We start from the raw sequence: 16,576 nt of genomic DNA, 5'->3' as shown, positions 1-16,576 counted from the left end.
ACAGAATTATAATATTAAACGCTTCGAAAAGAACGTGTGGAAACGTATGTGTAGTGTTGTCGCGTCGAAAAGTCTAGCCGTTGCTTTGGCATCTGCAAAATTCCATATTTGACCTGATATCGCAATTTATCATTTTGAGTATTGTATATAATTGTAATTACCCACAAAAAAAAAAAGAGAGGGAGAAAGAGAGAGAGAGAGAGCTCGACTATCTCCTTTTGAGAGAAATATACTAATTACTCTATGGCAATTAGAAAGCTGGAAATTTATTAACTAGTTGTCTAGTAGCATTGTTTCGCTTACTTCGATGCACGGGAAAGCATTACTGTAAGTAATTTACACCGTCGGTTCGCATTTTCTTCATTATTCTTGCTCTCCGCTAAAACGTTTCCTCGTTATTCATACTCACGCTGCTTCTTTTACTTTTTGTCATTCCTAATGGAAACGCGTATTTATAGTCCTCGTATTACGATACAAACGATTTCCACTAATAATTATTTATGTATGCGCGAGCATTATGCGAGGGATGACTTTCGATTTGCCATCCTTTGAAAAAAATTGTGTTATTCAGTTACAAATTAAATAACATATAACTCTGCGTCTTAAAAAAAAAAAAATATGGGTCCCATTATCAACTTTGGTGTTTGGGAACGGCTGCAGAGAGCCAACATCCATTACTTATCCAACCGGATATGACAAGTCATCGCTCTTATAAATTCCAACTTAAGATTGGAGAGAAAAGGGTGCTTTTCACCCTATCCCACGGCAACGTAGACGCGTCCGCTGGCGCGAATACTCGGTGGGTCGAGGAAGTGACTCGTTATCTTAAGAGAGTCATTTCATTCCCTTCGTCTTTTTCCTCCCCCCTGGAGGCCCCGCTCTCGACTTTTCACTCTCGACTCGAGTGCCATCCGCTACAGCCGTCGTCGCCGCTGCCACCGCCACCGCCACCGCCACCACCCCTACCGCCACCCCTCTAAGCATCATCTAGGTATCGTCGACAAAACCAACCTCTCCTTTCTTCCCAGCGTTTTATTTATTATCCGCGGTTATTTCAGTGGACCGCGACATCCGGGCAACTTTTTCGAATTTTACTGCGAGTATCGATGCGATGCGTGAAACGCGTATTTTTATTGCAATGCGAACTCACATATATTTGATTCTTATCAAATGCTATATTCTTCGCAAACTGACTTTTTAATGGAAACTTTTATTAAAAAGTTACGCTACAGTAACATTAAAAAAAAAACTTTCTTTATATTCTTTACATTTTTCAAAAGATTGATATTTTAGAAATATGTTTTTAAAAGATTTTAAAATTTTTGAAATTCGAAATATTTCTCGAGTTGTATAAGTTGTTTATGGATAAATAGAGAGAGATCTAGGGCATCTGGTCGGTTATTCTAAAGCAAACTTTAGCCTAATTGCTCTTTCTTTGCTCTATCTAGTCCCATGTGTTTAGCTTATAAAAATTCGATCATATAACCTATCGTACTTGTTTCACCAACAATAGATTCATAGTAAACTAATAAAAATTCAACTAATGAATCGATATTGAAACTTTAAATGCGTTTCTTTTCACTTTTTCTTAACTGGCAATATTTATAACTAAGAACAATTTTTGAGATTTTTTTAAGATCAATTAGTTTCAAAAGTAACATCACAAAACGAATAATTTCAGTTCAGCATGAATTCTTTTCAATTAATCTTAGGACAAGATGTTTATAGATGTCAAAATTTAATAAAATTAAAAATTTCTTTTCAAACTGTCGATATTTAAAATAATTTTTTTATTGCTGTCGTAATAAAAAAAATTATTTTAAAAAATCTGTACGCTTAACTGAAAGTACCATATAATTTCGAAATTTTCAAGGAATTTTCATTTCCAATAATTACAATTTGAGTTCTCTATGACAATGGACCATGTTTTTTAAACACAGAGGTCTCAACATTAAGCAACATATATTTATATATTTGTACAAAAATTTCTTAAAGTATTTTTAAATAAAAAAATCTATCTAATCGATGTATAATTAAATATTTTTTTCGAAGACTTATAATTTTATTATTATTATTATTTAAAAAAACTCTAATATCCCAAAAAGAGGATTTTTTTGAATTTTTACTTTTATAGCGTATCACCTTAATTGCGATCTCATTTTCCAAAACTTTTATTTTAGATGAACCAAAAACTTCAATTACCATCGATACTAAATGCTTCAAGTCCAAAAAAAATTCTATATTTGGAAGAAAAATGTTTTATGTTTGGAAGAAGCTAAAAAATTTCTAACATATCTCTATTATTAATTCATGCTTCTCTCTCTAAACACAAATGACGTGTTTGTGAAAAAAATTACGTGACAATTTTATAAAAACGACGAAACTAAAATATACATAGAAAATATGCATATAGAAAATAATGCCAAGTAATGTGAATCTGTTTCTACAAAATAATTCAGAGAGAGATATATTTTGCTCTTGGAATATTTTATAGGGATATTGAAGGATCGTTACATCGTGAGCTATATCAAGATAATTAGATCTTATATTTCTCGAGGTTTCATCCCTCTTACGTGCAGCGCCGTATTTATTAAATTTCTTCGATGTGAAGACCGTCGAGACGATTTCAATGATGCATTTAATCGAGGTATTGTAGAAAATTACTATCGAGCCGCTGCAAAACTTATTGAAGATTCACGTTCCGATGACACAATACGACGTAGTTATGTCGTCCGTCGTTATGTCATGTTGCCCGGCGTACATTGTAATAAAAAGCAGCGGGGGATGAATAGATAATTATTACACATCGCTTGATTTGTCTCGACATCAATGACATATCGGCTGCATTCATCGAAGAAACCAGAATGTTAAGACAATTTTGTAAAGATGTAGATAACACTAAGCTTCAAACATTTACATTCACAATCAAGTTTTTTTTACAGAACAAAATTATTTTCTGCCAATTACAGAAGAATTACGTCTCGCGAATGTTTTTGAATGTTGGAAAAAATAATGTTTAAGCATGACGTACGAGAGTTTAATTTTACAAAAACACTGTTTCATCAATCACGAACCTATATATTTATCCGCGAAAACGCGATAACGGACATTATTTATTTAGGTATATGATTAATAAAACAGTAGGACTTGGTGAAAATGTTTAATATCGTTTCGAGATATATATATAGAGCGGGAGGGAAGAGATCGCAACCAAATGGACACCGGGCGCGCACAAAAGGAAGACAAGCGATGGTATCGCGGTTGGTATCCAACCCCGCGGGGTTGCGGGGGGTTAAAAGGAAAAAAGTTATCACGTCGTTGAACGAGATACAAGCGAGCGTGATATTACGCAATAGCGAGCCAAGGATGACGGATGGAATTTCCAGCTTGATTTAAAAAAGGAGCGAGGTGAAAGGGTGAAGGGAGAAGGGAGGAGGGGAGGAGGGGGGGGGGGAGGAGAGAGGGAGGCGTTTTACGTTTCTCGACTGCGACGTACGGTACTCACCCCGATGTAGGACCTTGCTGAACACGCTGGTGATGATCTGCAGCTCGGGATTTAACGTCTCGCCGAGCTGAAACAGAAAACAGCTTTCTTTGTGTATGCGGCTAAACGACAGTGACACCTTACATAACACACGTAACGCTACGTTCCGCCACCGATATACTACGCCGCATGCATCCCCGATGTCGACGACGATGTGTCCTTCGGCTTTCCCTCCCCCTCCCCTCCTCCTCCCCCCCCCCCTCCTGCCGCGCCATTCTCTCCGCTCTGATACGTTTTCCATCGATTTCCCATGAAAAGGGGTTGTTCGGTCGCTGCTAAGTGCACCGCGTAAAGAGGTGAAGGCAAAGAGTCGTTTCGAAAGTTCCACACTGGGCGCCATTAAAGATAACCGTAAAACCTTAACTAAACCGACGCGGACTTTAAAGTAACGATAAATAATAAAAGTTGATCCGCGCGCGGGCCTGCCGTCGATCAAAAGTTTCACCGTTTCCCCTATCCGTGGCACGAAATTATTATCGCTCCTCTCCCCCCCCCTCCTCCCTCCCTCTCTCCCTCCGCCACGGCGCTCTGTTCAGTAAATAGAGGTAAACAAGAGAGATAAGAAGACGGATAAAATGAAGCGAGATACGATCGAGAATGTGAAATGCGCGCGATAGGAACATTACTCTTTATAACGGACATATCCCTCGGCATCCAGATTTATGGATAATCGTTAACATTACTTATATATAGTGCTAACGATTTCTCACGCGGCAACAATATCCGATTAAAACTACCGATGCGTCGTCGTCACATGTTACATAAAAAAGTGTTTCACGTAAGAGATTATTTGTGAATAAATAATAAGAGCACGATATCTTCTTTCGACCATTGGGAATATCGATAAAAAAAAAAAAAAAAAAAATCAGTGGACAAATAAATGCGTTATATAATATTTTTTTATTACGATATCGCGTTTTTGAAAAAAGAAAAAAAAAGATGTGTTTCGCGATAATAAATCTGACGTTAAAATTTAAAAGTATCATAAAACCCTGTGATTTACATGATTTAGGAAGAAATTAATATGCGAGCTCAGGCATCGCGTCGACGTTTACAGGTATCATATGTTTTATGATAACGCGTACGATACTATTATAAAGCGCTATAAGTCATGCTGTAAAGAAGTAGCGACTGTTTTACCTCTTAATCTAGACACTTAAGAATTACATAGGACGTAATCGAGATTCAGTTGCGAGACAGGCAAGCGGACGCCGACGGTTTAATCTCCGTTTAAATTTCTTGTAATAAAGGGACCCTAATCTTAATTATGAGCTAAGAGAATTAATCTCAATGACGGCCGTCCTTAAACGTTTCTTAATCTCGTCGTTTCTAGAATAAACTTAGTTGGGAAAATTCGCGGTGATCGCAGTTTCTTCACATCCATTTCAATCAAAGGGAAGTTTTTCCTTTCATCATTGACACGCGCAATTTAAAAATATCGCGCCGATATTCTCCCTGTATATACACACACACAATAGCATTTCAATAAAAATTGGGACGTTCGAATGAAAAAAATATAAATCTGAAAAATATTCATTAACGGAGAAGCATATACGTTATATATTTCTATACGAATAATTGCCAGACTAACGTATATATCGTTTTTCAATTTCATTATTGTTCCGTTTGAATTAATTGCGATTTTTTCACAAATATATTTATTTCACTTATTAATTCGCCGTATTTGCGCTTGTACCTCCGTACCTCGTGTCCAGTGTAAAATACTGCAAAATCAGCTGCATTAAATCCCAACACCAAAGTCTATCTAGTTAAATCCGGTCTGCAGTTGCGGCTTACGCCGTCAGCACGTTGCTACTTGTTCGGCAAATCAACTGTACACTAATTTGTAATTGTAGCTCCGTAATTTCCGCGGCAATAAACAAGCTCTCCCAATGACGACGCCCCCCCCGTCCTGAAATCGTATCGCGGGACGAGGTTCCTTTCGGTCTCTCTTCTGTAGTTGCGCCAGGGCGATCGCAGATAAAGGATATTGCACTAAATCGGGTGGAGGGAACAGTCAGTCCTTGACTTCGCGTCATATCATGCAGTCAACTCGACGGACACGGGGAGAATTAACAGGCTCGACTCGCTCATTCTCTCTCTCTCTCTTTCTCTCTCCCTCTCTCTCTCTCTCTCTCCCCCTCCCCTCTCTATCTCTCTCCCTATCACCGTCTACCATCTCTCTCCGTCTCTCGCAGCAACACGGGATCCTTCATGTCGACCGAATTTCTCCTTCCGTTTGATAGCACGGAATTCCCGTCTTTTGTCATTAAATCAGTACCACTGACTGACAGACTCGCGCTAAATTGACGCGTGGCGTAATTACGGGTTAGTAATTTCCTCGCAGTAGTTAAAGTGATAAACAACCGGCCGCGCTAATCACTCGACTGTATTGATAAAGGATATTTGTCTAGGGAAGGGAGATAAATACAGTACAGCCTGCCTTTATCACGCCCTATTAATTATAATTACAATTAATTACAATTGATCGACAAACACCGAGTCCCCGTTTCGCTCTCGGAGCGTGAGAGAAGAAATTATTCTACGTGCGCGAGTTTCGCCCCCTTTTAATATCGCAAATTCGTGCTTGTACGTAATTTACCTTTTCGATGAATCACAAGTAAATTCGCGAAAATAAAGTCGCCGGAATCGCGTGTTGCGCGAATAAACTTTTTTCGACCTCGCTCCGAAACGGGCTTTCGAAACTTTTTTTTTTCCAGTAGCTTTCTAGCGCGACGCGCTTATACCTCACACAGGTTTTAGGTCGTAGGTCGTAGGTCGTACCGATTCCCTCGTCGTTCTTTTTCAAGAAACTCTCGTTTCCTCAGTTTAGTCACCGTAGTTTCTCGCTGACCTTTTCGCATTCCGCAAAGCAATTGCCGCGACGGCACGCATCGTTCATACGGCGCAAGGCCACGCAAGTAAATGGCGCATAATTGCGTCAATTGTCAATGGCGCATAATTGAGTAATGAATTAGAAAAATTGAAGTAGAATAGCTCGGTGTTTATCGTTCGATTATATCTTTTACGATGAATCGTTCACGATGAAATTTAGAATGTAATCCGTAAGCGCGTTATAAAAGTCTTACGCTACGGATCTATAACGTTAAAAGTATCGACGCTACGGATCTATAACGGTTCGGAAATTTTCAGAGTATTCTCTTCACGTTAAAACGTCGACGGAGTCAACGGAGTTCGTTTAGGTCCGAGATCGCAGAAGTACCGACGGTATCATCCAGGTACCGACTCATTTGGATCTCATCCCTCAGACATCCCCAGGGTATAATCCGTTTGAATTACAGTCGTCAACCCCGCTGCCTCCAGACACGCCTTTACGATCTATTCGTCGGGAGATCGAGCACCTGTTAAAGGTCTCCAGGAAGGATGATGCCGCATTGGGATTATTCAAAACGCTGACCTTTCGGACGTGCAGTCGCAGTATTTGTCCGAGTTATTTTGCCCTCATTGGAATTTATGATTCCGCAGCGAAAATTACTTTGCGGTCGCCCAAAATGTTTCCTGTTTATGCGGACTTTAATTTATAACATTTAATTTTCTCTCTCCCTCTTTTTCTTCCTCTCTCCCTCCCTCTCTCTCTCTCTCTCTCTCTCTCTCTCTCTCTCCCCCCCCTCTCTCTCTCTCTCTCTCTCTCTTTCTCACATTTGTCACGTATATGAAGCGCCGCATGGCTTTCTATTATAACATTTAACACAGAATTATCTATCTCGCGATTATAAAATCGCATAAAATTACTTCGACTAACTGATCAAAATAAATTCGTTATTCCCATTCGTTATTTCTTTGTATTTTTCTTCCAGTGGAATATTAATCTGCGGACACACACACACACACACACACACACACACACACACACACACACACACACACACACACACACACACACACACACACACACACACACACACACACACACACACACACACACACACATATTTATATGTATGACAACTGAAAAATCTTTCGTGCTATCTCCGCGGAAGCTGGATCATGAATATTTATACTTATCTGTCATATTAATCAGCAGACGGGCTGGCAAGCAACGAGAGCTAATGTAAAAGCGCACGTAGCGGCACGGCTGTAAATTCTCGCGGAAAAAGCGCTATTATGTTCGGTATTATCGCGTCGACGAACCCTTTTCATCGTCTTACGGCCATCGTCGTCGCCTTAGAGCGCTCGTAAACATCCTCTTAAAAATATTCAGAAGTTGCTGTCGTTTGTCGACGGCTGCAAGCTGAGTCAAAGTGCGTCGTTATATCCCATAGTCGCTGCAACGCACACAGCTTCTTTCTCTCTCTTTCTCTTTTTCTCTTTCCCTCTCTCTCTCTCTCTCTCTCTCTCTCTCTCTCTTTCTCTCCCCCTCCCCTCTTCCTCTCTTATTTCATCGTCTTCGTTACGCTGCCGTGGTTTCGAAGGCTTTCTAAGTTGTTAAAGAGGGTGGAAAACGGACGGAAAAAGGGCGCTTGCTAAAAGAGGGTGCGAGCGAGTGGCGCAAGAAACCAGAAGGTCGTCGCTGAAAGTTTCGAAGTTATTCCGGAGGTAAATACAGTTTAGGTCGGCAATAATTATTGCATGTTTTATATCGCGCCCTTCTACATCTCACGAGGGAAGGAAGAGAAAGGGAAATGCATCACGTGACGATAATCTCTTTCATTTTAGATTATTATACGTGAAAAATATTCCGCTTTTTACCGGTGGCAGAAAACAGGTGAGAACGAACTCGCTCGCGTTTCTCCATTTCTGTTCGAATAATACAGCTGAAAACTCGTCAATCTGCTCGTGGCTTTTACTATGAACGAAAAACACGTGCATATATTTAATAAACACACAGACTCCGCGTCTAATTCTACTCGACGAGATGACATTTCATAAAAAAAAGTCCGCCGTTAAAAAAATGTTCCTCTCGAAATTTTTATCTTTGCAAAATTTTTCTTCTTTCCAGATCAATTTACCTTTCAGCTCCAAATTTGTTTGCACAAATTAATTTGCAAATATTACATTTTTCATCTTGCGACAATGTTATTTGCGAAAGCAAGAGATTTAAATGTCAGATCAACGCAAGTACATTATGCCTTAATTACAATATGATATTCGCATAATTCAGGACCATAATAATGGACTAATGGGACAGATTTTTATCAACAAAAAAAAAATATTAAAAAATTCTTGGGGAAAAAGGTATGGCATGATATTTCCGGTGAGAGTTGCAAACTTAGTTTGCCGATGATCTCGAGGAAGTTGTCGAGCGAACGGTTATCCGTGAGCGTTGAAGTAAAATAATTGCTCTACGATAATAATTCCGTTATTCCAAAAGGAAAATACGAATGGGAAGCGTTCGTTATTTTCCATATGACATTAAAATCGCTTCTGCTTTGATCGTCAGCATCGATACAATGTGATTTATTCTTTACGCACATATATATTTCGCACACTCGATACTGTTGTCGAAGAAAATGGTATAACAGCAAATTCATTTATTGTAAGATGTATATGACGAGATGCAAAATGTAATGTAATATTGTAAATGCAATTTGAAAATTATATTTTATATATATATTCGTCTGATTATGTTTTATATATATGTTTATATATATCGCCGATTTCAATTATATCCATATTAATAATTATATTATTATTATTATTAACGCATTACCACATAATCCTAAGGCAATTTGTTATTATTATATTTAAATAAATGGGTTATAAAAATCTCGTTACACCTCGTAATACCAAAATGTTTAATTTTAGAAAGTGATATATTATTGCAAATAAAAATGTCGCACGATCCAAATTAGATAAAATTGCGATTTACGACTTGCTAATTTCTGTATTTTTATCCAGCCGGAAACGCTTTATGCGCACGTAAACATTGTCTATTTTAAGGTATAATCCTGGTCAGAAATACAATTTGGCATTTTATATCGAAAGAAATAAGAGAAGGAATGAAACGATGAGATAAGAAAGAATATGAAGGAGAACAACGAATGAGGAAGAGCCACAACATAGCTTTAACCAGAAGGTTCCTCTCAAAACTTTAGAATTTATTCCTGCGTTTCCAAAACGCCGCGCGTCTTGGAAAACTTATCGCGTGTTTGTTCGCAGTCTCTAACCGAAATGATTATGCCATAATAATGATATTGTTAGTCGGAAATGTAAAGGCTGCTGGGGTTTGTTGTTTGAAAAAATAATGGATAATGTTCGCTCTCGCCGAGATGTAATTAATGCCCGTTTGGGAAACTTTACCGGTCTACCTGTTGTGTACACACACACACACACACACACACACACACACACACACACACACACACACACACACACACACACACACACACACACACACACACACACACACACACACACACACACACACACACACACACCACACACACACACACTACCGCGCGCGCGCGCGGACATACTTTGGGAATAATATTTTATACGTGAATTTCTCTAACGTCATTTTATTCGTGTCGGAAACATTTGTTACATCCTTCAGTGTATTATTTTTGATGAAATTTTACAACATTTATCAGACTATATCAAATTTTTTGGCAATTTATCTAGGGCCGATCTCATCGCTTCCGATTAACGTTATCAGTCGATTAAAATTAAAAATTGCAACTGCGAAACATAAAATAACATTATTTTGTTTTCCTTTTTTGTCCATTTTTGCAACTTGATTTATTCGTGTAAAATATAATAAAAATCTAATAAAGTATAAGTATTAAATAATTATTATTATATAAAATAATAATTAGGTAATATATACTTTTAAATACTTTTAAATTTAAAATAATTAAGGAATTAGGGTGAATTAGAAGTAGGGTGAATTTTAATTTAACCATTTTTTAAACTTAGTTTACAGATAAAGCTGATCAGAAGTGGTGAGGTCGGTTTCTAGACGTAAACTCTCGCAAAAATTCAAACGGGAAAGTTAACAAATCTGAAGGACCCAGTGTTCTCTCGAATATGCGCCATTTATTCGTCCCAGGACAAGTGTTATTAGCGAGGCTACCTAGTGTCTGTCACGTGCTAACTACCGTAATCTCTGATACGCCGAATGCATTTGTAAGGGGAAGCCAAGTGCGGTCCGAACTCGAAAGTTAGTATCACGATATGCGCCCTGTTAGAAACAGCTTCGCCATAACATGATGGCTTGACAAGAGTCGGGGGGGATGAGAAGCGGCGAAGGTGTTAACTACCAACATAATTATCAATTTACGTGGTTCGTTCGCTTGACTGAACAGAGATTTACCGACAGACATGGCGTAATGAATTTGGATATACATTTTTCAGTGATGTACATTGCTAGATACGTTATTATTAATTAATCGGCATACGTAATGTTAAAATGTCTTTTATTGGCTGTCGTCTTATCTTTATTACCCAATTAATGACTGAACTCGATGTATATGGAGTAAATTTTTTTATAAATTTACGTAATTATAAAACATAATAACATAATGAGGAATACTAATGATTTTTAAATATTATTTTCAGGAATCTCTTATATCTCTCGAAATTTTACAAATATAACATTGTAAAATCACATTCTGTTTAAGCATCTTGCAATAATTCGTATGCATACTTAGTTTTACTGAACTACGGTAAAAATTAAGATTCGCGCGAAGACTTAATTACGCTTTTATTATTAATGATGTATAAGATTAAATGACTGTAAAAATTTATATAGCGCGAAAGTTTACGTGCGCGAAAACTTTTACGGACTTAAACAATTTGAAAAATGGAACGAAACTTTCGTCGGGTGTGTATCCTCGATGGAAAATTCACTCACCTGCACCATTAACGAGATCGCCACCAGGCCCTGACTCTTATGCTGCGCCTCGCTCATGTTGTGATACAGTTCGGCGTTAAAACCGTAGACTTGTATCTGCAACAGAAAACCACAAAGAAATTACTTCCCGGTGGAATCGTGCCGCGGGCATAATCGTATCTCTCGCAACGCGATCACGCCGACAAATTCCGTCCTCGCACGAACAAATTCTCGAGTTTAGAGTTTAGATTCCGGAACATTTCGTGCCCGACGACGCCTCGTACCACCTCGTCGTTCCCCTTGTTGCCCCATGCTTCTATCTCCCCTCGAGATCGACTTGCTACAATCGTGTCTCTCGTCGACCGTTGTGTCGACTTTGCTGCAGTTAATTAAACGCTTAACCCTCGATATAAAATATATACAAAATAAATTATATTTATAATATTTATTAAATATCAAGTAAATCTTTTTACGAAAACTCACATATAGAATATCAAATAAAAATGTATAGGAAAGATCGATGATTAGTAATCATCAATTCTATAATTTTCAAAAGACTTTTAAATCTTTTAAAAAATATTGAAGCCATTATTAAAAAGTTAAAATTTTGTAAGTTGTCTACTTTTATATTTATATAAGCCGTATATTGTTAAAAATTGAAGAAATCGATAGAAAATTCCGGAATATGATCTGGGCGTTCTCAATATATTCAGCTTCATCTTTTATATATACTCTGAATAAATATTCCAAGAATATTTATCGAACACATACCTATTAAATCACATTCTTACGCGAGTATATAAATCTTTAGAGGCAGCAAGATTCTTAAGCGCATACCATATGTGGATGCACTTTTCCTTTGACATTTTTGTGCGCCTTCTTACGTCAGAATCTTCGTTTTTAGTAAACGGAAATATTCTCTGCGTATATACTTTTTGCAGAAATATTGAAATCTTGCGAGAATACAGTTTTCCTCAATACCTGATCATATTTCGCCTTTAACATTTCGCTTTTCTTCTCATATTTTTATGCAAATAAAAATAAATCGTACGTGCGTATTATTGTATTACAATATAAATACAAATGTTCTTTCCATCGCGATTACTACATGCATGTCGATATCACGAGATCTAATAACAAGAAATGCAACAGGAGTGTGATGATTCCCTGTTTTCGGAAAAAGCCTCCATGAATAAGTGTATACGGTTACATAAGTCGGAAGACAGATCTATCGTCGCGTGCACGCGCGAGAGCGAACGTTCAGTTTATAGAGAAATGGAAACCAAGTCGCTCGTAAAATGTATCTTGTTTTTGGAACATACATCTCGTTTCGTGTCTCATTTCCCGCGAATGTCACCTGCTATAAGTTTTGTATGCTGGATAAGGCGCGGAAAAGACACCGACGACGTGTACGTGTCTTTCTCGCGAAGAAAAGGATTTCGCCACGATCGCTTTCCTTTGCAGTACTCCCGTCTCCATCCCCTCCCCCCTCCCCCCCCACCGTCTCCTCTCCTCCCCTTACCACGCCCTCCCTCTTGTAGTTCCTTTTGTTTTCCGCCGTCTTGTCCTTCGTCGTATCCGTATATCTGTTTCTTTCTGCAGATAATGGCATTGCCACGGCACTTCCGGTTGTGCCTAAGGGTATCTGAAATGCCCGCGACGAGTTCTTCTTCAAAGACGTCGGGGCATCCCCTGCTACGACAGATGGGGGCAAGGATATGAAGAAAGAGGGATACAGGAGGGATAACAGAGTGACGCGAGGTACACAGGAAGGAAAAAGATGGCGCGACGCGAACGAGAGGATTGCTGGGGGTGAGTGTAAATCCACTGAGTCTGATCAAAGCACGACTCATACTACTAGGAATAGGAAAGATTCTCCCTTTCTTCTCATTTTCGTGAAATTTTCTCCCGTCCCTCCCCTGCTCCCCTTTCCTCGGTACAACGTCCTCTCATCGTTTCTGCCTTTTAGTAGAATATTTTTCTCTTGGTAGTTTCTTTGCTTGTCGAAGGAGGAATCTCCCTCTGTCTTCCCTCCCTCTTTTACATAGTCACGTAGTCGAAAAATCTTGTATTCCCTCAAATACCTTTCTGTTTCAATTAGAGCTACGTCAGATGATAAATTATTGATCAGTATCGACGAGGATGAAATTGAATATACGCTCATTTTAATAAGTTTAAAAAATCGAAGAATATAAATAAGTGTTATAAAGTGTTATAATTACATGTGCATGTATAATATCATCTCGGAATAAATAATTAAAGACATGGATATTTAATATATATTTAATTCATATGTGTGCAGATATGAAAGGAATAAAAATTGTCAGATATTCAAGTTCGATTATATATATAAAATAACCATAATATTTTATTAAAAATATAGTTTTAATAAAAATCTAGTTTCTATCATTAAGATGTGTTAGCCATTTTGATAGATATACATTCACGCGCGATCTTTAATTCTTGTTAATTTTTCTTTTATTTTAATTTAAGCTTTCAGAGATTCAGAAATAGACATAATAATAGACATAACGAAATTGGAAGTAAAGTTCCTTCCCGACGTAACTTCCCAACAAGGAGCTTAAGAAAGAAGAAATTATGTGACTCAGCAAAGCGACTTATTTCGACATTTGATTGACGGTTTTTATATGCAAACTGAAAGTTTCAATATTTATAGCGGGTAAACAGAAGTAAAAGTTAGGTACGAAAACAGCAGTCTGTGGAGAGTTCAGGGGACATTCATTCAAACTTCATGAAATTTAATGCTCGAATATATTTCAAGACTATATACCTACGACTGATTTTAAGGAAAATCAAATATGTATGCGTTTAAGTACAATTTTTATCAATATATTCCAAACAATAAAATATAAGTATTTTAATTATATGGATTTTTTGCTATTTAAAAATTTTGTTAAATAAAAAGTTAATTCAAGGCATAAAAAATTAATTTTTCATAATTTTTTCTTTAAAATAACTTAATAACAATGAAATGTTTTTCAAAACGTATGGCTTACGTCCACATTGGCTTGATATAATTTCTTGACCTTATCAAAGCCAACTTTCGAATATTTTTTTACATACACACAATTGTGCTACACATAGTTAACTTGAATAAGTGGGACTTTCCTGTGACAATTCTTTCTCTTCCAGATTATATAGCCGGTCAATACGGCTGAAGAGAGAAATCGTTGTTAAAAAGTGCTCTGTCGACAAATCAGCTTTCAGCGCGCTCGTTATATCGTTGCTAATACAGATCACAGTTTACTTTGTATTGTCAAACATCAAGATCATACCAAAAATATCTTTCTTTGTATGTTTTAAGCTCCTTTCTTATTGTCCTCATGAAGATAATTTATCTAGCATAAAAAATAAATTTTGCATCTAGATGTTCGCGAGTGTATATTAACTTGATACGAATTAAATAGTTTTGCACTATGTAAAACCTATATAGCATTTTTAATTCATTATACAAAAGTATAATTTCTCATGATATAAAATATTTGTTGAAAAAGAAGTAGAACATCCGCGTGACAAATAAAAGGTGTTATTCCACCGGCATTACCTTCCGTGTTTTTCATGCACGAGTTTTCATTCGGAAATACGGTGTACTTCCCCTTCGTCCTTCCATTATCTCGAGCCAGGGATAAAATTCTGCGGCTCTTAGCTACGCGGTGATCCCGAAATTCGTTGTCACGGGCGAACAAAATCCTACTTGACGACCGAGCCAAGGCGGTATATAGTCGAGCTTTCTGAAATTTGCTACGCCCTGGAAATTCGGAATTCACCGCTGGTAACCCGCGAAGTGCCGAGCTGGCCCTCTCCTCTTCTGAGCACCTTCACTTCATGTGTACCATCCGATCTCGACGTATCTTCTGCACTCTGCCTCTCATCCTGGCCCCGATGCCTCCTTCACGACCGCTTCCTCGTGCTTTACTCGCCACTTTGCCCGCCACTAGAGCATAATCACCACCCTCCGTGAAGACCCTGCGAGACGAGCCCGCAAACACGGCCGCGCATTCAGTAAACGCATTATCCTCTCTTTAAGCTTAAATTCCGACGACAGTCCCGGCGAAGATTATTTTTACGCGCATCTGGAGTTAATTGTCGTCGAGGAGGTATTCCAGAACTAACAACAAAAAAAAAAAAAGAAGAAGCGTACCGTACATCAGCTTAAGCGAGACGTGTCACGTACAGCGCGTCTGCGATATTCACTCGAAAGAATGTTTTGTAACTTCATTATTTAATTACTAATGTAATTTTCCATGATAATAATATTTATCATTGTAAAATATATATGCAAAAACCGTCCAACTTTCGGCGTTGTATTATATCAAAATCAGACGACAGTGATGCGTAAAAAAAAAAATAATGATGATTATTAAAATGATGATTAAAATAAGATAAAATGATGATAAAATTATTAAAGTGAATTACTAAAATAATTTCAAGTAGAAAAAGACACGAGCGGTCGAGCCAGACATGACAGTTTTGACAAAAATTGTACATTTCAACGCGGATAATTCGGATTTATTCTAAAATTATTTGACATAATATTATATAATATGGGATGGCAGTGGGCAGTAATAGCAGATGATCCGACGATACTAGTTAACCTATTGGCCTGGACCTGTGAGGCTATCTTGCAGTTGCAATGCCAGCTACCCGACTGGACACACGAAATTGTCTCGTATGCAAACTTTGTCGGATCTGATTACAAACAGTCTCCATCGCCTTTCGCTCTCGCAAGCAGCTGTTCCTATTAGCCATATTGTACATACAAATCTCCATCTATTAACTTCTACTCGACATTTCTGCCATTTCTGCGTGAAGAGGAAAAAAAACTTTTCTGAAAATTCAGCTAATTTACGAAAATAAAATCATAAGCGCGGGGTGAAAGATAAATTTTATTCTTCTTCTAATTGATACCCTCTCGTATTCATAACGTCGTAACATATTCTTTCAGCACTCATGCCTCTGCTTTGGGAGCAGGTGTGAGGTAACGCCCTTGCGAGTCATGGCCGATATGAATATTCGATATGCGCAGTTCATTCGTCGGGTGCATCAAGTGTGAAATCAGCGGGTGCAGTCGCGAGGGGGGTGAATGTACTAAACTGAAAAATCGGCACCCCGGGATATGCGGGGTCGTTTATACGAGACACGTCTGTCGAATAGTTATAAAATATCTCTGTCGAATTTAAAATTGACTTTTCGTCCATCTTTCAAATCTTAAATTAGCA

At 37.9% G+C, this 16,576-nt stretch overlaps 1 protein-coding gene across 2 annotated transcripts in view; it reads right to left on the bottom strand.

Moving 5' to 3' along the window:
• Positions 1-16,576, bottom strand: part of CARPA (Carbonic anhydrase-related protein A) — a 144,645-nt gene that overhangs the window by 14,221 nt on the left and 113,848 nt on the right. For both annotated transcript variants that reach the window (XM_089082152.1, XM_089082153.1), the window contains exons 5-6: positions 11,358-11,453; positions 3,506-3,572 (exon numbers count right to left, since the gene is read on the bottom strand). In XM_089082152.1, the coding sequence (XP_088938278.1) occupies positions 3,506-3,572; positions 11,358-11,453 (163 nt within the window). The remainder of the gene's footprint in view (positions 1-3,505; positions 3,573-11,357; positions 11,454-16,576) is intronic.

This window comes from Pogonomyrmex barbatus, unplaced genomic scaffold (assembly GCF_055798465.1).
Source record: "Pogonomyrmex barbatus isolate J1 unplaced genomic scaffold, ASM5579846v1 scaffold5, whole genome shotgun sequence".
Classification (NCBI taxonomy): domain Eukaryota; kingdom Metazoa; phylum Arthropoda; class Insecta; order Hymenoptera; family Formicidae; genus Pogonomyrmex; species Pogonomyrmex barbatus.
This window is presented reverse-complemented; position numbering and strand designations above follow the sequence as displayed.